This window comes from Bactrocera dorsalis, chromosome 1, assembly GCF_023373825.1.
Source record: "Bactrocera dorsalis isolate Fly_Bdor chromosome 1, ASM2337382v1, whole genome shotgun sequence".
NCBI classification, from domain to species: Eukaryota; Metazoa; Arthropoda; class Insecta; order Diptera; family Tephritidae; genus Bactrocera; species Bactrocera dorsalis.
Window position 1 is genome coordinate 40,760,634 of NC_064303.1, and position 27,575 is coordinate 40,788,208.

General features: G+C 34.2%; 1 protein-coding gene across 3 annotated transcripts in view; it reads right to left on the bottom strand.

Annotated features, from left to right (window-relative positions):
- LOC105228524 (ATP-binding cassette sub-family G member 4) overlaps positions 1-27,575 on the bottom strand; it is an 81,576-nt gene that overhangs the window by 51,576 nt on the left and 2,425 nt on the right. For 2 of the 3 annotated variants that reach the window (XR_007423739.1, XM_011208393.4), the window contains exon 2: positions 9,882-10,318. Coding sequence is in view for 2 of the 3 variants with exons in the window: in XM_011208393.4 (XP_011206695.1) it covers positions 9,882-10,254 (373 nt within the window). In the remaining variant the exon portion in view is untranslated. Of the gene's footprint in view, positions 1-9,881; positions 10,319-11,059; positions 11,336-27,575 lie in introns of those variants that run through there. The other variant, XM_011208401.4, reaches the window with a different exon arrangement.

The following is a 27,575-nucleotide window of genomic DNA, read 5'->3' on the forward strand; positions in this document are numbered from 1 at the left end:
AAAACTCTCGATCCTATCTATAGTATTTTTCACTATCGAAACTGTTGAGTGCTGTTAGATTATCGTTTTGCAGGTCTACACATCAGAGACCAAGCTTAATCAAAATACATATCTAGATTTATGTTTTACTCAAGTTTTCGCATGCATGGACGGACAAACTCGGTTTTCATCTCGTCTCGTCATCTTGATCATTTATATTTATATATAAGTAACTCTAATAGATATAGAATTAACAACCGTTAGGTGTACAAAACTATTAGAGCGACATTTAGCGAAAGTACTAGTATATGAAGTTCGAGATAGTTACGTCATTTATAACCAATCATATAAGTAAATATTGAAATGTATTTATTTATTACTTTCAGAAAGCGTTACATGCATTGCATTCATACTTTTACATGCACACCCGTCAAGGCAATAAATTATTTACATTCAATATATGTATATACAATAGTTGAAATGCAATTAAAAGTAATAGAATTCGAGCCTTGATGGAAGTAATTAACAAACTAACTATTTGCGGGTTGTAATAGGATTAATTTATCTCAAAGTTCAGAAGATCAATGATATGTTTGGATTTAGAATTCACTTATGATAGAAAATGCATGTATGTATGTATATACCCACGCATACATGCATATGTATACTGTTAATAAATCTATACTAGTATGTTCGCAATTATTACTATGCATTACAGTGAAATCCCTCGCAACCGAACATTTTATACTCTTGTAACTTGCAAGAATCAGAGCCAGCGATAAAATTTAAGGTCCAAAACGACAATCAGAGGATCGGAATCCAACCAATTGTATAAAGATACATCCACATAAACATATCTTACTCATACACTGACCGACATATTCCACAAAAGGTTTGTAAGAAAATCGAAAATCATTATACGAGTACATACCATATGTGGTATATAGAAGTTGATCGTAGTATTAACCCGATTTTATCTATTTTTGCCAATACTACATTATATAATACTAACATGCGACATACTAATAAAATGTTCACTGAGATTCATTAAGGTACCTTTCATACCATGGGCAATCATATGGATTAAAGTCACCCAGATGTTATAAGTTTGTTATAAGGGAGGTTGGTAAAATTTTCGACCAATTTTATCCATTTTAGGCACAAAGGTAAACTGTTGTCAGTAAAACACGAAAATGATATTACGATAACTCACATGTATGATATAAAGTTACCTAGAAGTTCGAAAACTATTTCAGGATTAACACGATTCTACCCATTTTTGACACACAGACATTCCCCTGTCAGGAAAAGACTATCCTTGAATTTCAATTATACATATATGTATCTCACATATTGATCGATACTCGCGGTAAAAAGTAAACTATAGCTACTAGCGTTCTAAATTTTCGGTAGCTAGGGGTTTGGAGAATCGAGTCATGTGTAGAAGTTCACGCAAGTGAGGAAAGTTCTCTGATCGCCATTCACTTGGGAGTGGCCAGATACGATTCTTTTACATTTGGCTCAATCAGCTCACGACTTCCGGTCTTTGACCAAGTATCCTCTGGGTAGCCAGAAAACATCTGTTTGAAGGCGAACTAAAGTGAGAACGGGAAACATCCTTCCAGAGGGTTGTGCGCAGGGTTTGGGACCCACCACGTAAAAAACGCCCCCAATGAAAAAGTATAAACAGACCCGGATGAGAACCCCCCTTTTGATGACGGCCACGGCGAACGAATTAAGGATTACGATTTGAGGACATGCACGTGGAATGTCCGGTCCCTTAATTGGGAAAGTGCCGCTGCCTCTCTGGTTGATGTCCTCGTGAAAATAAAGGCTGACATCATAGCCGCCCAAAAAATGCGATGGACGGGAGAAGGCGAGTAGGTCCTTGTGGCATTTACTACAGTCAAATAAAGGAGCTCAAGTTTGGTGTGAGATTCGTGGTGGGAGAGAGGTGGGAAACTCACCAAGCTACCTGGCTGTCTCCTAATTGAAAACTCACCAGCCAGAACGATCATGTTGTGATAGATGGAAGACACGTCTCCAGTGTTTTAGATGTGCGTACGCTCCATCGACTCTGACCACTATCTTGTTGCAGCCAAGATACGCACCCGTCTCTGTGCAGCAAAAAACGCACGTTAACATACATACACAAGGTTTGACGTCGAGAAGCTGCAATCACAAGAGACAGCCGAACGATTTTCGATTCGACTTGCACTCCTGCTCTCTGAGAGCACTCGTCAACAACTCGGTATAAGGGAACTGTGCGACGGCATTTCAAGCTCCTTACGTAAAGCTGCAACCGAAATCATCGAGAGAGGCCGAAATGTGTGAGTACGAAGAACTTGACAAGATGGCCGACAGGGGTAATGCTCGAAAATTCTACGAAAAGATGCGGCGACTACCAGAAGATTTCAAGAGCGGTGCATACTGTTGTAGAACCCGCAGAGGTGATCTAGTGACAGATGCCCGGAGCATACTAAAATTATGGAGAGAACACTTCTCCAGCCTGGTAAATGGCAGTGAAAGTATAAGCCTCCTCAACGTCGCGTATAAGGTTCTATCGAGCGTATTGTGTGAAAGAATAAAGCCCACCGTCAATAAACCGATTGAACCTTATCAGGCCTGGTTAATCAACAACTGACCAGACATTCACCATGCGGCAAATCTTGAAAAATACCCGTTAACCTGCTTTTGACAGCATAAAAAGGAGCTGCCTTTATGCCGCGATATCTGAATTTGGTATCCCCGCAAAACTAATGCGGTTGTGTAAACTGACGTTGAGGAATACCAAAAATTCCGGCAGCATCGGGAAGGACCTCTCGAAGCCTTTCGATACCAAACGAGGTTCAGACAAAGTGACTCCCTACCGTGCGACTTTAATCTGATGCAGGAGAAAATAATTCGAACTGCAGAACTTAATCAAAAAGGTACAATCTTCCATAATTTTTTATTGAAAAATGTAGTTCAATATTTGTATTATTTAGTTAAGGATTTGGCTCTATGGCAAGAGGCTGAATCTTCCTGAAAATAAACTTTTTGGGTGTGTTCGGAAAGCTATTCAGTAGTTAGCAAAACGCTTTCTCAATGTATTTTTTGGCATTCACAGATCCTTTTGGAACAATAAGCTATCCAACACCAAACTTGGATATAGCAACGAACGCTCCCCTTTCCTACGACGCACTGTGGCATTTCCGTCGGGTCCAAACAAATTAAGCTTTGATTCATCGGGAAAAATAGCATTTCTCCAATCTGATGTAGTCCAAGTTTTGTGTGACTTTGCTTACTCTAGTCGCTGTTTCTTCATTCATGTAATAAGAAATGGCTTATTGGCAGGACGGCGCGCTCGTAATCCAAGATTATTCTGCACATTTTGCATAGAACATGTAGTTATTTTTACCCTAATGCACATCCGTTTAACCCATTACCGGCTACACTTAGATCCACTGCTTTGATTTTATTCAAACTTTATATTGTTTAGTATGACGAAAACTCGATGGTTTAAATTTTTGGAGATTTTTATATTAAGCCGTTTAGCCACGAGAATGTGGTTGAAATGTCGACCATCAGCCGAAAACGATACTTACTAAAGTGAAACAGTGTTTTATTAGAGTTTATCATTCAAAACGTTTATTTTGTTCAATTTTTCAATTTCACATAACATTTTTTTACAATAAAAGATAGATACATGTCATAAGTAAGTTTTGAAAAACTTATCTTGAAAGTTCAATATCTTATCTTTATATTTTATGAATACAAATAGTCATCAGACGAACATAATCCCAGTATTTGAAGCCAAATCGAATGGTTTTTCCTTTGATAAACATTTTGCAAGAATGGCGGCCGTAGTAAGCATCTGCTCATTGATAGAATATGCCAAACTGCAGGAATTTCAAATTCCACGGGGTCAATTTGGCGAAGTTATCACTGCCATCGATAGTATGATTATCGCACTCATGGAAATACTTAGTTTGAAACGTTCACGAGCCACGGATGATTTTGCACTCCAATGAAGATTGGGACCAATAATTTTCAATGCAATGATGCGTATTGTAGTCAGTCACGAACAAAATTCCAATGAAACGGCGCATTTCCGTATCATACATCTCAAATTTCAAGTCGTTGTTATAGATTTTCGCGTAGTTCATCGTACATCGAACCAAATATTTGAATATATCATCATCGGTAAACAAGCTGAAAAGTTGAATTGGTGAGTACCCTCCTGCAACGCGATAAGACTTACTATATGAGCTACACGAAAATATAAATGACCATTAAATTGCAATAAATGCATGCATGAAGAATGCGATTTGCGATTTCATGATCAACTCAAAATTGCACTGTCAATATTTTACTCAAGAACGGAATACTTCACTACCGCCAGCAGGGGGCCCTGGAAGACCTGCTCAGGCTAGTGGACAACATCCGACAAACTACCTTCCTGAAAGGTTTCCTTTTTATATTCGTGATCCAGGAAACCTCTGAAAAATTCTATTATAAAAATATCTGGAAAGAAATGTTCCATGAAGTGGAACAAGTATTTAGTCGATTTTTTCATTTTCTGATATTTAATTACGAAAATCTCTATGAACCGTAAGACGACGCTTTGTCGTGCATGTTTTTGATTATGATACTTCCTGCGTCTACTATATATTTATGGCAATCATTCATTTGGAACATTGACACAAGACACAAAAATAATGAAGTGGAAATGTTAGTCGTATCGTTTTCGGCTGGTGGTCGATTTAGCAACCAGTTAGTTTTGCACATACCTTATCATTCAATACTACAACCGATCTGCTGAAAAATACATTCTGCGTGAAGTATCCGACAAACACTGCAATATATAGGAAGGTTTATTTTTTTTAATAATTTTCTCTATTTTTCAGAATTAAAAAAAATGCGAAAAAATGGGTCTTCCGAAGGTCCGATAAAATTTTTGTCAAGATCAAGATCTCGTTCATTTTCAACTTGGCGATTTTTCAAAGTGGCTGGTCGAAAAATCGACCATTGGCTGTAAATGGGTTAATATGTCGTTCGTGACGAGGTTTAACTTTTATCGGACGTCCACTGCCCCCTATTTCGCGCTACTTGATGTTTGGATATTTTATTTTTATGCAAAGCTACGATTTATGTTTTCTTTTCTGTTGACAACTGCATGTTCATCTGTACCTGTTTTCACAACTTACTCAAATGAAAATAGGGCTAGAACTGAAATACATACATACGTGCGGTATTCAGTATTCGGTTTTAGAATTAACGGTAAACTAATGTAACAAAAAAGCCAAATAAGGTAAATAGTGAATTTTGAACATATTAAGTATGTAGAAAATTAAAATAAAATATTAGAAAATTTTCGACTGCGTGGGGTTTTTTTTATTTACTTAACAGATACTTGATTCCAATGTAAATCTATATAAATAAAATTGAATCGCCAAAATGTATGTACGCTAATAACTTTTGGTGAAATTTTCAGAAAATGTTCCATATGGATCGGGGAAGGTTTAGAAATAAAAAAACCTGTATGCTTTTCGTGAGGAAAAGTCGGAAAATTGGGTTATTCCAAAAAGTTAATTTTTTCCATACAAATTTCTTTTCAATTTTTTTGTTTTGTTTTTCAATTATTTAAATCTTTCAAATTTGGCGTTTGCCTGAAAAATTTTTGAAAATTATTCAGTGAAAATGTTATGTGTTTTTCACACAAAGTGATCAATTACAGATTGAAATTTGTCACGATGCCATGAAGAGGTCGCGCTAATATCGGTCGGCGTTCTTTTTGGCATCAACATAAGGCACACGAACGAGTACTCCCAGGATGCGATGATATACGTGCGGTATTATGGGTCGCGATCAATCAGAAAGCGATCGTCACGATGTCATAGCAAGACTTTTCAACAGCTTCGATGGACATTATTTTGAAGCAACGCATATATGGTGCTGTTAGATGCTAGATGTACTCTGTTGAGTGGCAAAGGACAGGTTTGCCGCACGCACACATTCTTCTTTGGATGGTGGAAGGTGGTTACACCATATCAAATTGATGAAATCATTCAATAATGCGGCAATTCCGGATGCAAAGAAAGATCCAGTATTATACGAAGTGATGAAAACCAATAAGGTTCATGGACCTTGCGGACACCACAACACCACTTCGGTTTGAATGTCTGTCAATAAATGTACGAAACAGTATCCACGTACTTTTCTTTCGGAAACACAAACTAGAAATGATGGATATCCACTCTATCGGCGTTGCTCACCAGACGACAATGGCAGAACATTTAGCATTCAATTTAGAGGCGTGAGTATCGAAGTTGACAACACATGGATCGTACCATATTCGTCAGTGTTGTCTAATTCACATTCAAAATTCATGTCAATGTTGAGTATTGCATTGCATATTTGGAGAATGGCCAAAGAGTGTATTTCATCCCAGAGAATACAGTATAGCCAGTGGCGATGGCCAGCAACAAAATTAACATTGACGAGTTTTTTCTTAACTTTCGTCAGTGATGTGTTTGTAAGAACATTGCTCTATTCGAAAATACCTTGATATTGTACATGGAATGCATCGTCGAATAGTTACGAAGAAAGCAAGGCCAACCAGTAGATTGACATCCAGGTGTCTTATCAATTAATGCATTAGGACGAATTTACACAATCCACCCGAAAAACGACGATTGTTTCTACCTTCGGTTGCTATTGATTAATGTAGCGGTTCAACTTTATTTGAGTCATTGCTTACTGTGAACGGTATATGGGAATATGTGCAAGTTTTTGAGAAGTAAGCCAGCAATTACAAATGCTGGAACACGTTAATCACTGGAATGAAAATGAAGTTCGTATACTTTTCGATATAAACCTCGACATTGTCAAAGACATTTTACATCGTCTTCGCTAAAAATTGGAAATGGTTCAATTTCGGTTGATACTTCCGGTGGTTCGATATCAATTCCACCTTCCCTTTATCAATTCACGAAGGATGAACTCATCACAAATGTTCGGACATTGGCCAAATTATCAGAACTACGATTCCTTAAGTGCACGCACAATGTTAGCTGCCAAAAATACCGGTGTTGTTGACTTCAACTGAAAGATTCAAAGTCAAGTTCCGGGAGACTTGCGCTCATACAAATCGATCGATCGTCTTGACTATGAAGACGACGCCGTGAATTATCCAGCGGTATTCCTAAATTCTTTGGACAGGCTTGGTATGCCACCGCATCATTTGCGTCTCAAAGTAGGATCTGTCGTTATTATGTTTCCCAATCTTCATGCGCCGAAACTGTGTAATGGAACCCGACTGATTGTGACGCACCTATCGAGTACAAAGGGAGAGAATGCTTAATCCTACGAATTCCTTTGAGTTCTAACGATTTGCCATTTCAGTTCAAACGTATTCCGTTTCCAGTGAAAATTGAATTTGAGATGACAGTCAAAAGGACCTAAAGATAGTCGCATAGTGTGAGGCATAATTTTGGAAATGCTATGTTTTTCACATGGCCGTAGCGTGCTCACGAGTTGGAAAACCATCTTTTCTGTACACCAGAACAGAAACCGAAAACCGTTACATTGAAAAAAAAAAAATTAAATGATAAATTTAACTTTCTTCTCATTTCAAACTACATAATTTCACGCAGGACAACGGCTGCGGGGTCAGCTAGTTTTTTAATGAAAAATCGTATTTTACAATTAAATTTGAGATAGAAATTTAAACTAACATATTTTTCATAAAGACTTTATGTATACATTAGCTACACTCGTTTACAAATATTCGCGCATACATGTCGCTCATCTGCTGCAAGACCGGCATAATTCAAAAAACGTGATTTTTGAGTTAATGCTGCAGAATTGTTCGTTATATCATACTTCATGTTGAGTGAAAAATTCATATGAATACCTCTTATATGCTCCGCTTGAGAAGAGGTGTAAGGTTGGAGTCACCGTGTAAGGTTGTAGTAAGTTGAAAACTTTAAACGCGTTTTCTGGCGAATCGATTTTTTTGACTTATGCCGGTCTTGCAGCAAATGAGCGATGTGTTCTCTGGTATTTTACATATGTATGTATGTATTTATAGCTCTTGCCAAATGTATACTCTATAACTTTACCCATAATTATATGGCAGGTAAGAAGTGAACAAACAATAATACTGATTAGATAAACAAATATCATAAAACGGATATTATATTCAGTTATTTGAATTTTCGTTAGTAAAATCAGTACTTATATTTACGTATGTTCAAACGTCGACTATAAGACAATTCAAGAATGGTTCAATGCAGCGGAATATGTATATACATATATATGTATGTATGTATATATCCCACATTTGGAAATAATTAAAAACATTATTTGACGAAAAGGTGAACCAATTGCCACATTTTTGGTATGTTAGTAATTTATACTAAAGGGTGATTTTTTAAGAGCTTGATAACTTTTTAAAAAAAAAAAACGCATAAAATTTGCAAAATCTCATCGGTTCTTTATTTGAAACGTTAGATTGGTTCATGACATTTACTTTTTGAAGATAATTTCATTTAAATGTTGACCGCGGCTGCGTCTTAGGTGGTCCATTCGGAAAGTCCAATTTTGGGCAACTTTTTCGAGCATTTCGGCCGGAATAGCCCGAATTTCTTCGGAAATGTTGTCTTCCAAAGCTGGAATAGTTGCTGGCTTATTTCTGTAGACTTTAGACTTGACGTAGCCCCACAAAAAATAGTCTAAAGGCGTTAAATCGCATGATCTTGGTGGCCAACTTACGGGTCCATTTCTTGAGATGAATTGTTGTCCGAAGTTTTCCCTCAAAATGGCCATAGAATCGCGAGCTGTGTGGCATGTAGCGCCATCTTGTTGAAACCACATGTCAACCAAGTTCAGTTCTTCCATTTTTGGCAACAAAAAGTTTGTTAGCATCGAACGATAGCGATCGCCATTCACCGTAACGTTGCGTCCAACAGCATCTTTGAAAAAATACGGTCCAATGATTCCACCAGCGTACAAACCACACCAAACAGTGCATTTTTCGGGATGCATGGGCAGTTCTTGAACGGCTTCTGGTTGCTCTTCAGCCCAAATGCGGCAATTTTGCTTATTTACGTAGCCATTCAACCAGAAATGAGCCTCATCGCTGAACAAAATTTGTCGATAAACACATTTCGAACCGAACACTGATTTTGGTAATAAAATTCAATGATTTGCAAGCGTTGCTCGTTAGTAAGTCTATTCATGATGAAATGTCAAAGCATACTGAGCATCTTTCTCTTTGACACCATGTCTGAAATCCCACGTGATCTGTCAAATACTAATGCATGAAAATCCTAACCTCAAAAAAATCACCCGTTATATGTAGATCACATATGTATGTATATGGTGCCGTGTACAATGATGAAGAGGAGCTAGGAAAAGTTCTAAATTCATTGTGAGCATCGAACTAAAATTTGGATAGAGAAAACATATCCACATAATTTTTCTATCATTTCTAATATATAAACTGAGGTATTCCGTGGAGGGTCAACTAGTAGAACACGCATCCGCATATTAGTTAGCAATGGCTTCATATTTTAAGAGCTCCCTATGTCATGCCTCCAAATTTTTATTCAGTTCTGAGATATCCTCACTGTTATTTAAGACAAATACCGATTTAATTTAGTACAGCTTCAGCACGTTTTCAAATTAATATAAACTTCAAAGAGATTTTTCAAGACAGGCGCAGCACTAAACCTTGCATTAAATTCTCTGCACAACAACAACGAATCCCAATTAAAATAATAGATATTTGGAAATATATAAAACAATTATGTTTGAAAATAAAATTTTTGGTTATTATTATTTAAAGCACTTAGTGTGTGTGTAGTATATATAATAATATATGTAAAAGTATTTATGGTGAATAAAGGTTTTCTTACCTTTTCCAAACCCCATTTGTACTGTAAGTGACAACTCCTTAAATTCTATATCTACTGGCTCACGGGAAGGCAAATTCGAGAATGGTTCATCAGAGTTTTTCTCCTTACTGCCATTAGTACAGCCGTTACTTTTATTTGCCACCAATGGCTGCATTTGTGTCTGCTGTTGATCGCTATGTGCTTCGCTGCCATTTGTAGATGGCGCAGAGGCAAAGACGCTTCCGCCATTCCGCCAACCATGTACACTGGTTAATGGCACTGTTGTTGGGCTATAAACAGGAGGTGACCGCTGGTCAACCACCTCAATACCCAGACCCAATGCTGATGCTGGCAATGAGGAAGGTGCGAAAAACTGTTCTCGTGCGGATAACATTTGCCGACTTTTTACTTGAGCTTTGAAGTGCGATCGATTCTCGTGGTCCTCGACTACGTTCGAACTGAAATAATGGGAAATTGTATTTATTATAATCGTACTTTATTATAAGAGCTCATATGTAACTGTAAGCTTTATATATTTACATACATACATACATGTAATCATTCAAAATTAATTGATTGCAATGTGATTTTTTTCAGTTCAGCACAATCTAGCAATGTGCGTCAATCAGTGTATAACGACCGTACATACATATGTATGTACATATATGAATATTTATGTATTCATTTGCAATTGTTATATATAATAATTTCCTTTATATAGCTCAATCTTTTGTTAAGTAGAACTTAAGCATAATAATGGCAAATACTTTTAGCACATTTAATCAGTTTACTAGTTCAGTTCTACATATCAGTACATACACATACCACTATGAGAAAAAAAAGGAAGACTTTGTTCATAATTTTAAAACTCTTAATTTATTCTTCAAAATCTATGCTATCCGCCACAAAGTAATCCCCCTTAGTCACAATACACTTGTGCCAACTTTTTTTCCAATCGAAATAGTTCTTAAAGTCAATTTCCGGAAAATTGGCGATAAACTCGCGAAGAATCAATGCAATATGAGACGCTGCATTAGCGTGGTGCAAAAACCACATCGACCTATAATGACGAATACCTTGACGCAATCGACGTATAACACTCAAAAAGTATTTGACGCTGGCACCTCGATAATCGAGAAAACTGTCAACATAACCTTGATTTTTGACCTGTTTTGACGTAGTTTTTCGCATTGGCTCACCTTTGTCACGATATTCGGCCGATTGTAGTCCGTCTATTGCCGGGTAATAGCATAGATTCAAGACTAATGGTCAGTAACAATACGTTTCATAACATCCTTGGTTCACGGAAAGCATTATTTCACAGACTTTAACGCGACGCTGTTTTTCGAAAAAATTTAGTGATTTTGAAACCAATCGTGCTTTCACTTTTGTTATGGCCAAATGTAAGACCTCTGACCGTTAATCGTTAGTTCTCAAGCATCAATGGACGTGGTTCGACGTCAATTCGTTTTCGGCCCTCTTTGCTCGCGACAAACAATTACTCGTATCACCGAATGCCTTTACCAACGTTCTGAATCTTTCGGCAAATTGCAGATTTTGATTCCGCACATAAAGTTTAAACGAAGAAAAAAAATATTTCGTCGAATGGGTTTTCGCGTTAAATTTAAATTAAAAAGTCTATATGTATATATAGATAATATATGTGCATAAAAAAGTGCGGTAAATATTGTGGATAATAAAGTAAATTGGATATAAATCATTACACAAAAATGCAAACAACTTAATTACATTTAAAACATGGACGAATCCAGAAATAGTTTTTAAGGGAGGAAATAAAAATTTACTTGAAACATGAAGATTATTATATTAAATAAAAATTAAAATCTTATATCAAATTTCTCCCCTCTGTTTAAAATAAAATATTATTGATGGTTATTAACTCAATTCACAAATAACATCCGCACAAATTGTTAAAGTTCATTGTAAACATTGTGTAATGGCGAAAATAGCAGTTCTAATAGATACACACGATAGATTAAGATACAAAATATTTCTGTTTTAGCAATCATCCTTATACTATTGTTTCCAGTATTGTTCTTATACAACTACATATATTAATTTGTGGTCGATATTGGTGTTAAGTATGTCTGGAAATTTTGAAGAACTGTGTATGTTTTTAATAATAAATAGTGAAGGATTATAATCCGGATTACAACTTATAAATTGAAATTGATGTCATACATTCTAATTTTAAAACAACCAAAATATTTTTGTAATTAATTTCAATTGAAATTGTATTGAGAAAGTCTTGTCAAGTGAAAAAATAAATTTAGAGACATTTCAGTGATTTTGTAGATTCTTAAGTTGCTTTCGTTTCATTAATTTCTTCTTTCGTAGATTTTTGCCAAATGAGGTGATGGAATATTTCTATAAACTAAACACAATCGGTATCATATATTGTTGTATTGTCGTTTTATATACACATTTATGCATTTAATATTTGAAAGAAATAATTAAAACTAAGTAAGTAAAGGCTCAGTTCGGGTGTAACCGATTATTTTAAACTAAAATCTAACAAATGGTATTGAATCATTCATCATCTATTTTACTCGAGCGCTTTCGGTCACTTCAAAAGGTCTCAATACGAGTACAATTTACAAATACTGATAATTTTCGACAAATTGCAGTGTTGCTAGGTAGTGACTTTTATAGGCTTGATAACGAAAGAAAGTATGTATAATACCATGTTCACGACATCCATAAATTTTTATATTTCCATTATGCTATAAAACTTTTCAATTATTAGAATATTAAAATCGTTTTAAAGGAAAGTCCAGAGGTCAAATTATAATCTTGAAATCATAATTGGCATTAGACAGACTTTATTTCTGAATGAATTGGACATATTTTATGCACATTTTAAATTCTTAGAAATAAAAAAATTATATTTGCCATATTTTTGATTTTGGTTTAATAAATATCGGCTTCCTCGATTGGAATCTTAACCTTAAATTTTATTTCTGAGGTTTTAAAAAAAATAATTTTTGGCAAGTAAAATTTTATTTCATTTAAAATAAAGAGAAAGCAAACGTTAAAAAATGCCAACTTTTGCAAATAGCTCTTCGAACACATACCAAATAAGCAGAAAACAAGTAAGGAAAGGCTAAGTTCGGGTGTAACCGGAAATTTTACACTTTTAAGTAAAAGCTCCTATAGAATTTTGTATCATCCCAGGTGTAAAATTGAGGGTTCTAGAGTATTATCGCATTTATATCATTTTTAACGAATCCGTAGTATAGGTTAAATTTCATCCAATTTTGCAGTGTCATAAGGGCTGCTCAAGTGAGTTTTCCTCAGCGAAATAGTATACATATTGTGCCTTGAGTACTTTAGGAGATATGTACATTAAAGCTATCAGAAGACGGGGACGCATGCCAATTTCTTTTAATTTTTAGCCCACAAGTGCCCCTTGCTACTGCGATCTCCTTTGTTAAATTACAGTTTTACATATGTATATCTTAATTTAGTGCTTAGTTATGGCTATTTATAGATTTGTAGGCGTGGTGTGGTCCGATTACGCCCATCTACGAACTCGTCCTCACTTTTTTGCCTAGAAACACGTGTCCGGTGTTTCATTGAGATATTTTAATTTTTACTCAAGTTATCGCTTGCACATTCGGACATACAGACAGACAGGCACTCAGATTTCAACATGTCTCATCTTCCTGATCTTTTAAACATTCATACATTTATATAACCTTATATCTAACTCGCTTATCTTTAGGTTATACAAAGAACCGTTAGATGAACAAAACCACTGCCATCATCAAAAAGACAGATGAAAATTTCACCCAATTGAGCGGTCTAAAATTAACACTTTATTTGATATATATTTTTTTTCAATAAAAGTACCTTTGCCTCTAGCAATAAACACATATTTCATTAAACTATGTGCACAAACAAGAAAAGTATTGGCCTTTTTATAAAAGAAAAAATTTTTAAAAGCTTACATTTCCATACAAAAAACTATATTTATAGGCACAGAGTCACGAGATTAAGTTATATAGCCAAGTCAGTAACGAAAAGTCTTAATAACTACAATACAGAACCAAACATCTTCTTCAATTCAACATTCTTCTTGCTTGCAGTTCTTTTTCAATTATCCTGAGCTTACCACTTACATACTTCTCTAATAAAAATGTTCCGATAAAATTTAATAATTACTATACACTACTCCTAAGGTGCTTCATATGACTGTAATTTGATTCTGACGAGTTCCGCCGCCCACTTTAATTTTAAATTCCTAATCAATAATGAACCAAAAGCTTCTGACAATATAAGTTTATATACTTATATAGTAATTTATGTAATTCTCGAAAGCCTATCTGCACAACAAATCAATTCTCATTAAATTAAACTCTACTAATTTATTATAAATAAATACATATACACAACACTTTTACGTATCTCCATATGTAAATGTATACAGATTGTTTCGGAATATTATTATTTGTACAAATACAACACTGAATTATCATTGTAATATCATAAGTAAATCCCCCATATTTGAGGTTACATTAGCAATAGCTTAGGAGCATAATCAGTTATTCGGCTAAATTATTTGAATTCTTATTGGAAATTTTATTTTTATAAATATTGTTATCAAACGACTTTTTCCATTATAAACAATGACAATTCAAAGATGCGTAAATTGAGTATAGGCCGTATCTCGTCTCAAGAAGCATGGAGCAATAAAAAATTTTCTGCTGATCCTTATTAGATTATGCCATGCATATGCCTGCTTTATTTGTATTCATAAGTCATCACTTGAAAAAAGGTGAAGTGATATGATCGTATTATCAAAAACAATAATGTTATTTTCTTTAGATTTCTATAAATATAGTGAATGTCTGCGGCTAGAACAGTTCTATATGCAATACATACACACAATAAATAGCTTCGAAATTTCGCTGATAATATGTATTAGGGTGCATTAACTTTTTACACCCTTTTTAAGGTTAGTGACCGCCTGTTTATTCAACATATTGCGTTCCGTTTTCGTATGAAATAAAGAGAAAAAACAAATGTTTATATATTAATCTGCTAATAATGGCAATTTGTCTATGTAATTAAATTACGTTATATATGGCAGTAGTATTTACTACTATTGGCAAAAATAGTAAGACTTTTTCATAATTTTAAAATTCCCCACCAATATATTTGTGACAACGTTTTTTTCAATCCTCGAAACAGTTGTTAAAGTAAATTTCCAGAATAGCATTCAATGCGCGTAGCGCAATGTCTTCAATTGACTCAAAACGTTTTCGCCGGAGCGGCCGTTAGAGTTTGCTGAATATCTTGAAGTCACACAGAGCAACAACAAATCGGCGGTCTCGGCAAGATATTGGCGAAATACTCACGAAGAATCAATGCAGTATGCATTATCGTGGTGCAAAAACCAAGAGTTATCGACCAATAATTCCGACCTCGTTTTACGAATATGTTCGGGAAAACGACGCTTAACACTCAAATAGTGTTCCTTGTTGACAGTTTGTCAAAAGAATTGCCCACATTTCCTTGATTTTTGGTCTGCTTTTGCGTGGTTCTTTCGGCTTCGGTCCAGTTTTGTCACGATATTCGACTAAACGTGCTTTTACTTTTCTTAGGGCCAAATAATCTTTCAAAATGGGTTCAATGTCCCATCGATATTCCAACGATGCCGCTAAAATTTCGGACCATTAATCGTCGTTCCTCACGCACCAATTTTATTTGATGTTGATGGCCATCATGTACGTGGTTCGTCATCAACGCGTTCTCGACCCTCCTTGAATAGTTTGTAAGTACCAATCAAAACCACTTGGTCGCGACAAACAATTATCAGCGAAGGCGCTTTCCAAGAATCTGAACGTTTCGGCACCAAAAATCTAATGGAATTTCTTTATTGATTAACTTCACTCATTTTAAAAATCGCAGAATGAACTTTATGTATGTACTTCGGAAACACAAGCTTATAATAAACACTAATAATTGTTTTGAAATGACTATCATGCCAACCTAGAAAAAAACACTTCGACAAATGGGTTTTTACGCGAAATTTAAATTGAAAAGTCTTACTATGAAAATTTAAAGATGTCCAGTGCTGTAAAAGAGCTAGATTAAGTAAGCCGATCCTCACTAGAAAGACCACGAAGGATCGCATTACCAGCAAATAACTGTGCTGTTTTCCGAAACCTTATTTACCCTAAAATATAGTTGATACGGCTAATGTTCAGTGTTTAGTTAGATCTAATACATGATCCGCAAGATCAAGTAGGTCAACCTTACGTCCCACACTCTCTTAGATCGGTTCTTCTTGTTGACCAACACATATCGAGCTCACACGAGGTCCACATGTGTATAGATCCAGCTCTAAAATAGGGAGGACAAAAAGAACAGATACATAGAAACGAAAATGCATTTTCTTACGATATCAAGGGATGTGCTTTAAAGCTATATTGCAACATTTTGTGGTCAAATATTACAGACCCAATATTTAACAATCTTCACATACATTTTGTTACTTTCAAGGAAGTAATTTATTTTGTTGAAATTATACCCATACGCATTAATCATTAAATTTTAATCAGAAATTGCATTCCACTTTTCGTGGCAAATAATCGTATAGTAGATCTGTATTAATCTGAGCAACCTCGTCATTGATAATCAAATGCTCGATAGTAATCGAAGCAATGAAATCAACAACATACACGTAAATTAGTTCAATTGTATTGAATATAAATAACCAGCTTATAAGTCATTTATGTATATGTGTTTTGAAATAATTGTAAATATTATTGCTAACTATTAGTGTTGCAGCCAATTGTTAAATAGTTTATAGTCTAAAGGTTATTTGTTCCATCGATTACGAACACTAGAGTAGAAACATACTCGTATGTAAGTATGTATGTAAGTATATCCCACAGGGTTAGTTGTACGATAGTCATGAACTAATAGATACGAAAGAGGATTTAATAATACTACTAAAAAACTGAAGTAAAAGTTTGCTATTGATGTGCCAAGAGGTCTGTGGAGTATTTGAGGTCTCCTGATTACAAATTTGAGCTCAAAAATGTTCGATCACTTACAGCAATTTTTATGTGGTGATTTGATCCCTACACCCCTTTACTACAGAACAAAAAATCTTACGTTTAAGAAAATTTTTATTTTCGTTTTAAATAATCCAGAATTAGCAAGAAACAGCTTCTAACATCAGAGTAGATAGATTCCAATATTGTGCTTATAAAATGTATGAAAATAAAACTCATTGGTAAATTGTCGAACTTATCTCTTAACTTTATGTAACGTATTATGTGTGTGTATGTATATGCATTTGTATACGCCAAAGCACGGCGAGTTTCAAACACATCACAAGGAGGCAGGGGAGCAGGGGAGTACTAAGTTCCACTAGAACTAGTCTTTATATTAAAAAACGTTGTGTAAGAACTCAAAATTCGTTATTCGACAAAACCGTGAATGGATTACATTTACGTATGGTATCTTATTAACTTAGATTATTGGTCATAGATCAAAGTATTTCATCTTAGATATAAATACAGATGTAGATATAAATACTTAACAAAGAAACTAAATGCTATACATTAGGTACATACATAGGAAAAAGTCAACCAGAAGATCGATTCGGTTTAAATACATATACATATGTAATACGGTTTGACCAACGTAAGCTCTTGAACGTCAGGTATTAGTTCTAGGAGAAGGTCTGAACTAATTGCATTATTTTTGGCATTACTCAGAGGTAGTATCACGACACATTATTATCAGATACAAATGCTATCTGAGTTCCATTGAGACAGCTCAGATGTTGACTAATATCCTGAAAAGTGTAGTTCTTAGCCATACCAAACGAATTCCAGTTAAGATTAATATTTTAAATTAATGTTTTTAATTATCTGTATTTATGGTATTAAGAATATTTCAATAAAAAAATTTTCAAAACACAGAAAAGTCTACATATTTTAAACAAAAAAGTAAGAAGCAGATTTAAATATTATCATAATCTGGTTCGGCAGAACTAAACAAAATACCGATCTAAAAAATGGTATAACTAAATACAAAACTCTAATTGAAATTTTATGGTGACAAACGGCAGACTTATGCATTTAGACAGCTGATTGTGTAATTTGTTTATTTATTAAAAAAAAGTGAAATAAACATGAATAAGAGAAATTATTAATAGAAATTATTGATAGAAATTTGGTATTTTTGGAAAATCAATATAAATTTAACGAAAAATTCGTTTATTATAAACTACGTTCAAATATAATAGAGTGCAAATGTAATGCGAAAAAAAGTTTGTGAATAAGTTAAGAATATTGGAAAATGGATAGCAAACTGTGCGTTGTTTATTTTCTGCAATCTAAAAATATTAAAATTTCTTTTTGTTAATATACTTGCACATAATTCAATCGACATCTGTTAATAGCTATAGCAAAAGTCGGCCATTTTTGTGCAGTGTTGCCTACTAAAATTTGCATTACCATGGGACAAATGCGCAAGTAAATGTAAATTAAGCCCGCTAATACAATTTAGCGCTGTCGTCTGTCAGGGCTGTAAGGTAAAAAAATAAGCTAAACTAAGATAATGCGAGCATAATATAAGGAATTTAACTTGAATATTCGTCGGTTAGTTATTGAATGATATGTATGTACTACATACATATATACATATATAACATCATGATTGTAGTACCCCGTTAAACGAATATACTTGTTGCATATACTTGTAAATACGGTTTCTTTAGTAAAACAAAGTATCACTAAATAATTATGGCCATATATATGTATGTACATATGTATGATAATAGAACTCTCATAAAAATTAAAGTGCACATACATATGTACGGTTATATACATATATAAATATGTCGTTTGTTTTGTATTTTGTTTATTTACAAGGCGTACAAAGAATTAGATTTGGACATTGGACTATTATTTAACTTAGAAAATATGTTATCAGACTTTAAATGTACGTACGTCTGTATATGTATATATGTACAGGGTTTGTCCGGATAATCACAGGACTGAGTCGATTTAAATAAATTTATAGAACCATTCGTTACAATTCTTTAAAAACTTTCAAATTGTCGGACCTGATTGACCCTTCGTTTGGACATCCACGCAATACCTGCCGTTGATGGTTTGTCCAGAAGGAACAAATTCTTGGTGGACAATGCCATTGTCCCTTTGGATTTGCTGATTCATCAGCGACCTATTCCCGGCCCTCCAAAAAGGCCTTGTGCCACCGGAACACACCACTTCTTGCTAAAGCAACATCTGGGTAAGTCTGCTTGATCATATAAAACGTCTCTGTCGCGGATTTACCGAGTTTCACATAGAATTTAATCGCGTACCTCTGTTCTAACGGACAATGCATTTTCGGCCTGCACCACTTACAGAAACGTCGCGTGAAAATGTTTGTCCTGACTCTCCAGGAGACAACTAACCTGCCGCTCATTCGTTAGAAAGGAACACCCTCTACCGAATCCAGTCCGTGCGCGCATGCTCCGAAGTACAGTCGCGGCGGAAGAAAATCAATCCTACTAATTTCCGGACAAATTCTGTACATATGTATGTACATATAAGTACAAATTAAAGTAAGTGAATGCAATCATTAACAAATAAGGAAGAGCTAAATTCGGGTTTAACGAACATTTCATACTCTTCTAACTCGCCAGAATGAAGTCCGGGAAATACCTTCAGGGAGAGATTAGGGCTTCAAGGAAAAAAATACTTTTTTGCGAATTTATTTCTTAAATATGGATTGAATAATTTTGACATTTTTGACTATATATGTAGGTTAATTTTTTTCGTCACTTTTTTAGTTCATAAACTTTAGACACGGGTTTTCTCAAAACTACTTTTTCAAAGTCCGTGTTCACTGTCATTTCAAAACTACTTGACAAAAAAAAAATTAAAACGTTGGGAGGAAGATTTGATTTCAATTTTCTTGTTGTTTTATTTGCGGATAATTTCCACCGAGTTATGGTAATACCACAAATTGTTTTTTTCCAAGACATTCTAGACGAAGCTCTGTTACCGGCTTATGCTTCAATTTTGTGTATAAAAAAATTAACCTATATTGTCAAAAATGTGCTCAATAAAGTACAAAAGGTACGATTAAAATTACTTAATCCATATTTAAGAAATAAATTCGCAAAAAAAGTTTTTTTTTTATCTTGAAACCCTAACCCCTCCCTTCACGTGCATAAGGTTTGTTAGTTATATGGGGTCTAGAGCAAGCTTTTATTGATTTTTATTAAGGTAATTGACATGTTTGCCGATATATACGGCATAAAGTCAACCGGAGTTCAAAAATATTTCTATTGACATACAAGCTTTTTGTTATCAGAAAAGAGATTCTCTTCCCATTTATGTATATGAGATTTAAATTGACCAATATTTCAATGTAAAATGTTTCTGACGCATTTATTTATACATATACATACATATCGCTCATTTGCTGCAAGACCGGCATAAGTCAAAAAAATCGATTCGCCAGAAAACGCGTTTAAAGTTTTCAACTTACTACAACCTTACACGGTGGCTCCAACCTTACACCTCTTCTCAAGCGGAGCATATAAGAGGTATTCATATGAATTTTTCACTCAACATGAAGTATGATATAACGAACAATTCTGCAGCATAAACTCCAAAATCACGTTTTTTGAATTATGCCGGTCTTGCAGCAAATGAGCGATATGTATTTATCGCACTTTTAGTATTCAGGTGATAAAAACAAACTTTGAGTGGATAAAACTATTATACACGGTGACAATATGTTACAGGAGTATAATAATAAATTACCGCTTTACTGGGTCAAAAAATATTAAAGCCTTTAACGAAACTTTTACACAAACACGATTTGCTCATAAACTGCCACACTTGTATACTGTTATTGTTTACAAGCACACAGATATGTACACTTACATATGTATACATATATGTAAATATAACAACATACTTAGACACGTATTCAAATGAAACTCAGAGCTTGAACATTTATATTGAAAAAAACTTTTTATGTCGTATACAACTTTGAGAGTGGCGTTGAAGAGGCAAACTTTATAATTAGCTGCAATCCAAAAATAGCATGATCAATTTTAACATACCTTATCTTAAGTAAACATATTTTCGTGATGCATAAGTATACGAAACTTGAGATTATGGGACAGATATTTGGCATTGCTTTTAGTATTGGTGGTGCTCAATTTAGGCTATTTAAATTAACATTAAAGCTGCAACTTAAGATACATAAGTATGTATCTTGATGAAACCTGATACACATGTTCTTTGGCGCCACTGCCACAACACCATTAAACGAAAACCTATAACTTGCCATAACTAAGCAGCAAATTAAGATACAAAACTGCAATTCGGTACAACAAATCACATTAGAGGGACACTTGTGGTCTGATCTTGGAAATGTGGGCTTGGCCCAGTCCTTAATGGGTATATTGTTTATATCTCCCAAACCATTCGAGTTATACGACCCAATTTTGCACAAGGCAAATCTTCTTACGACCGTGGAAAAATAGGTAAAATCGAATAATTACTCCTTCCACTCTCTACATATGTAACGATTTTGTTAAAAACCACTAAAAGTGCCATAAATAAATAATTAAATTCGTCAGGGACATTAAATTTTACCTCTAGGATGGTATAAAAGGAAATGAGAATCTCTTTCTGATATAGATGATGGATTGAATCGGGTAAATATTCCCAGCCTTCTTTTACCGAATCGAAATATTTTTGAAATTCCGCTTTCCTATATACCGCATTTATCGGCCAATACTCGTATGTAATAAAGGTGCATCTCTGTACCTGAACTCGGATAAAAATGAACATTAGTTACATTAATGCAACTAAAAACGCATTTTATTCTTTTAATAGTATGTGCCAGTGCCCAAAATAGACCCCTATCACCATTACATTAGTACCTATAATAAGATTTTCAATTATTATTATAGATTATTGCCGAAAATATGTGAACTTAGTATTCGAATTACTGTACGTATATGTAGGTACTACTACTCTCATATTTACATACAATGCATATCAAATAAAAAAATTAATGCTAAAGTTTAAAATGCGCCTAATTCTTATCAAAAAAGTTTACGTACACCAATGACTATTTGTATAAATCAAAAGTAATTACAATAGTTTTAGCGGTTTTAGGCCTACATTTTGTTGCTATTATTGTTCCTAGACCTCGACGCTTGCTCCCCACTCGATTTCTAGTAACATTTCCGGATATTTTGACCCACTAGGTCGATTATCCAGTTTTTTGGCCTTATTTTGATGAAATTCGATGTTTTGGAATACAGTTTTCCAAAAAGTTCCAGATATTTTGAATAGGCATGTCTGGTGCATGGTGCATAACAACCATTCACGTATAAGAAACAATGTGTATTTTGGGTCGTTATCCTGTTGTAAATTGAAGGGGCTGCTATTAACAGCCGATTTAAGCACACTTAAAAATTAAATTATTTTCTTAAAATGTTCAGATACATTTATTTATCCATTTTTGAAATGTTTTTTGATAAGAATTAGGCGCATTTTAAGCTTTATCATTAATTTTTTTTATTTGCGTAAAAAAAAGAAAATATTTTGATATGCTATATTTAATGTTAAATATACATATATATTTTGAAATGGATTGAAAAAAAAACACAAAATTTATGCATTTTAAAACAAATAAACGTGTCGTAATTTAATAAAACTAGGCGTATGTAAACTTCATTGGACCACTGTATATACAATGTATGTATGTATGTAAGTATGTATATTGAGTCGAACATATCGTTCATTGTGTGACTTATACTTACATACTACGTATGTATGTATATTCATAAAATTGCTTGAAAATATGTTCTCAAGTATACTTCAGCAACGTAAAAATTAATTAAATTTACCTCTGCCCCCAATACATAGTACATATAGCCTATGTAATAATTTCCGACTTACAACCTGACAATATGTGTAAATAAAAATCCAAATCCAAAAAAAAAAAAATAGATAAACAAGTTTTCTTAAAACTGATGTGGTTTACCGCTGTATAAGTATATATGTATGTAATTGGTGGAAACTTCGATCTAAACCCTACATACCTTCACGTTTTCAGATCAACTCATTATATTAGCAGCGGGATTCTGTAACCAGTCTCTAGTCTCTATTTGAGTCATTTTGAGGCAAAATCTCAATTTGTGACTAGTTACTATTCATTAAACAGTCTCTAGCGTTAGTCTCAAAATATTGCCTCAAATTTGAGACCTGGTTACAGAATAGCAAAATCGTCTCAAGTCTCAAAAATTGCCTTTAACTTAAAATCTCAAATTTAGAGCCTTGAGACTGTATCACAGTACAGAATCGCACGGTAAATCTAGCTTCTTCAGTTGAGTTTATATCATATATTACTCATTTATTATCCATTCACGATTTCGTCGAATAATGAATGCTTAATTCTTTTTTTATACTCTCGCAACAAAGTTGCTAAAGAGAGTATTATAGTTTTGTTCACATAACGGTTGTTTGTAAGTCCTAAAACTAAAAGAGTCAGATATAGCGTTATATATACCAAAGTGATCAAAATGATGAGACTAATTGAAATCCAGATGTCTGTCTGTCCATCCGTCCGTGCAAGCTGTAACTTGAGATATCATGATGAAACTTGGTACACGTATTTCTTGGCTCCATAAGAAGGTTAAGTTCGAAGATGGGCAAAATCGGCCCACTGCCACGCCCACAAAATGGCGAAAACCGAAAACCTATAAAGTGTCATAACTAAGCCATTAATAAAGATATTAAATTGAAATTTGGCGCAAAGGATCGCATTAGGGAGGGGCATATTTGCACGTAATTTTTTTGGAAAAGTGGGCGTGGCCCCGTCCCTTACTAAGTTTTTTGTACATATTTTGGAAACTACTATAGCTACATATATCAACCAAACTCTATAGAGTCGTTTCCTTCAGGCATTTCCACTGTCGTCCACTTATGGACCAAAAACCATATCTCAGGAACACTAATCTAATTAATTTTGCAGCAAAATAAAAAAATATGTAAATGACGGATAATGAAATTTTGATTATCCCTTTATCATGCGAGAGTATAAAATGTTCGGTCACACCCGAACTTAGCCCTTCCTTACTTGTTACAGTATAAAGTTTTGCAAACACTTGAATATATTAGAGATCTTTCAAAAGTATCAGTATAAATTGTTAATATATTAAATGTTCGCTTAGACCCGAACAGAGCACTTCTTTACTTGTTTAGTTTCAATTACCATACATACAAAGCTGCATACATAATGTACATAAATATTAAACCGTATGTGAGTATTAGTCATTATATTTCCTTGTAGGGAAAGCAGTTCATTCCTCAAGATATTGATATTTATTTATCATAAAAAACAATATACATAAGTACACAAACAAAGAAATTAGTGTATCACGTCTTCGATTCGCGTACCTTGGAAATTGACTATTAGAACAACATCTGGTATGTGCAATATTGTATTTAAGTACAATAAATATCACGAACAAATACATATCAAGCGATTATACAACAAATAAAGAAAAAGATAAATCTTAAGAGCATAGTTCGATCATAGGGAAAAGAGTTGTAGTAAATCGAAAAGATCTGGAACTCGTTTTGCTAGTGTTTTATAGTAGCATTTTGATAATGTTTATTGTTACTTATATGCTGTAACTTTGCATTCACTAATCAGGGACTTAAAAAATAAAATTGAATTGTTGCCGTAAACAATTAGTACCCTAACAATTGTGCAATTTTACCAGCAGAGTCTTATTTCTTCGGCTGTGTAATCATAGTGCTAAAGTCCGAATTCTTATCAAATTATACATTTTCAATTTGAAATGTTAAATAACTTGCCCATGGATGTTAGTAAAATAAGAAAATATACATACATATACATATGTACATATAATATAATATGTACATATATCCATATCATATCGAAAACTAAAGTGTGATACTTATGCCCGACATTAAGATATTTGGTACAACGAATTGCATTACGAAGAGGCATTTGTGGTTAGATGATATGCTTGTAAAAAAAGTAATAAATACTATATTCTCCCGAGAAAGTGAGAGCGGTAGCTATACATAGCATAGCGATCATTCCAGAAATTTTGCTGCTATGGAGTAGTAAATGAAAACCCTGTTAAAAACAATTAAAAGTGCGATAACTCACTAAATAATTGCATGAAAAGCGGTCAAGATGCTACGGAAAGGATTTATAGGAGTCGGTGTTAAAATCGGACAATGGTGTGACACCGCTCATCTTTAGATAATATCCCATATATGTATAAAGAAATGTTTGACCAATTTCAACTAAATTCGTACACAACATTATACTGATATTCCTATATTTCGGTATACTCGTAAAAATGGGTGAATTCAGACACGCCCCGCCCACTTGTATATTACAAAATGTATATTCTATCTCATTCTTTCATTGAACAGCATGCAAATAAAGCACAAATGAACATATTGGCATAAACTTTGCAATAACATGGTCTAAAGGTAAACAATTTTTCGTCTCGTTGACTACTTACGAGGACCATAACCTTTCAAGCTCCCACATTTTGAGAATGTGGACCCAGTGCTCATCAGGCTATCTGTAAGGTACATATAATATATAGTAGTGATTCAGAGAGAATATTTCTCTGATAAGATTGTTCCCTTGTGTCAATAAAACATATAATATAATAATAAATAATTTTGCAACGAATATTATACATTAAATTGCGCCAATATCTGAAAAAATGCCTACGCTTTTCATCTTTAAAGATTACAAAAGTATTAAATATTCTTAGTCTTTCCTTACTTGCCGGAAAATCGACCCAGCTAGAACTATACATGCAGACATAATTCAGAATTTCTATCTTTTTCCATTAAATAAGTGCTAACGTATGTCCTTCTATTCTATTAATAGAAGGATTGTCTATTAATAGAAAAGAGTTATGCTATTGTGTTTAAAAAAACCGAATCAGATCATAAATTAAAATTTCAGAAAAGCACCGATGTACAGGAATATGTATATAAATATATAATAATAATAAATAATGTATTATATATTTATATCTTTAGTATACCGAGACCCGATATAAGACAGATTCCATCATTCAAATAGTACGAATAAACAAATTTAAAAAATTACAATTCCATGGTATTGAAAAATTCATATCCTTAAAATCACTTTTTTTCTCTCAATGTAGCAACCCAGAATTTCAAAACTGCCTTTGGCAACATGAAAAGGTGTTGCCTTTATGACGTGATGTCTGAATTTGGTATCCCCGCAAAACTAATAAGGCTGTGTAAGTTGACGTTGAGCAACACCAAAAGATCCGTCAGGATCAGGAAGGACCTCTCGGAGCCGTGCGATACCAAGCGAGGTTTCAGACAAGATGTCTCTCTTTCATGTGACTTCTTCAACTTACTTCTGGAGAAAATAATGCGAGCAGCAGAACTAAACCGAGAAGGTATAATATTCTATAAGAGTGTACAGCTGCTGGCGTATGCCGATGATATTGATATCATTTGCCTTAAGGGGTTACATGGGTTTCCTCGGGCAAAAAACTGCCTTTTTTCAATAATTTTTTTTACATATAAAAAATAAAATATTTTAATGAATTTTTTTTATTTAAAAGACTCATATTTAGTAAACATTTTGTAAAATTTTCAAAAAAAAAAATAACAAAATGGCAGTCATTACGACGCCATTTCCGGCCGTCCCTCGGAAAAAAGGTGCATCTGCGTTGTCAGCAGAACTTCTTTCAGGATCATCAGAAATAAAAATAAAAAATACGTGTTTTAGTAAAGACAATAAACTGGGTATTGGACGAAGGAAAAAGAAAAAAAATGAAAATTAGATTTTTAGCAGACGTTTTATAAAAAAATGCAAATTTTGATGAAAATTTCTCGAAATTTTTTTTTTTAATAGTTGTAATTAAAAAAAAGAAATCCTTCGTTCAAGATCTTGTAAATGATATCTCGAAGGCCTGTATAAAATTTCATCAAGATCGGTTGAGTAGTTCGCGAGAAATCTTGACAACCGACTTTGAAAACACAGTTTCGAGAAAAACGCGCTTAAAGACGGCGCACTTAGCCTAGATTGCCTCGAGCGCACAAGTTCTCAGGGTTGTATCTCCGAAAGTATTGATCAAATCAGCTTGAAAATTTAGGACAATATTCTAGAAATGTTATAGAATTTAATAAGATAAAAAAATTTTTTTCGATTTTTTGAAACTGTGAAACCCATGTAACCCCTTAAAAACTGCGCCTACCAACGTTTTTCTTTCTCCAGGATAGATAAGGCAGCGAAGCAAATGGGTCTGGTAATGAACGAGGGCAAGACGAAATATCTCCTGTCATCAAACAAACAGTCGTCGCACTCGCGACTAGGCACCCACGTCACTGTTGACAGTCACAACTTCGAAGTTGTAGATAATTTCGTCTATCTTGGAACCAGCATCAACAGCAACAATAATGCCAGCTTTGAAACCCAACGCAGAATAACTCTTGTCAACAGGTGCTACTTCGGACTAAGTAGACAATTGACAAGTAAAGTCCCCTCTCGAGAAAAAAGTTCTGCGGAAGATTGATGATCCTTTGCGCGTTGGCCACGTCGAATATAGCATTCGATGGAACGATGAGCTTTATGAGAAAAACGACGACA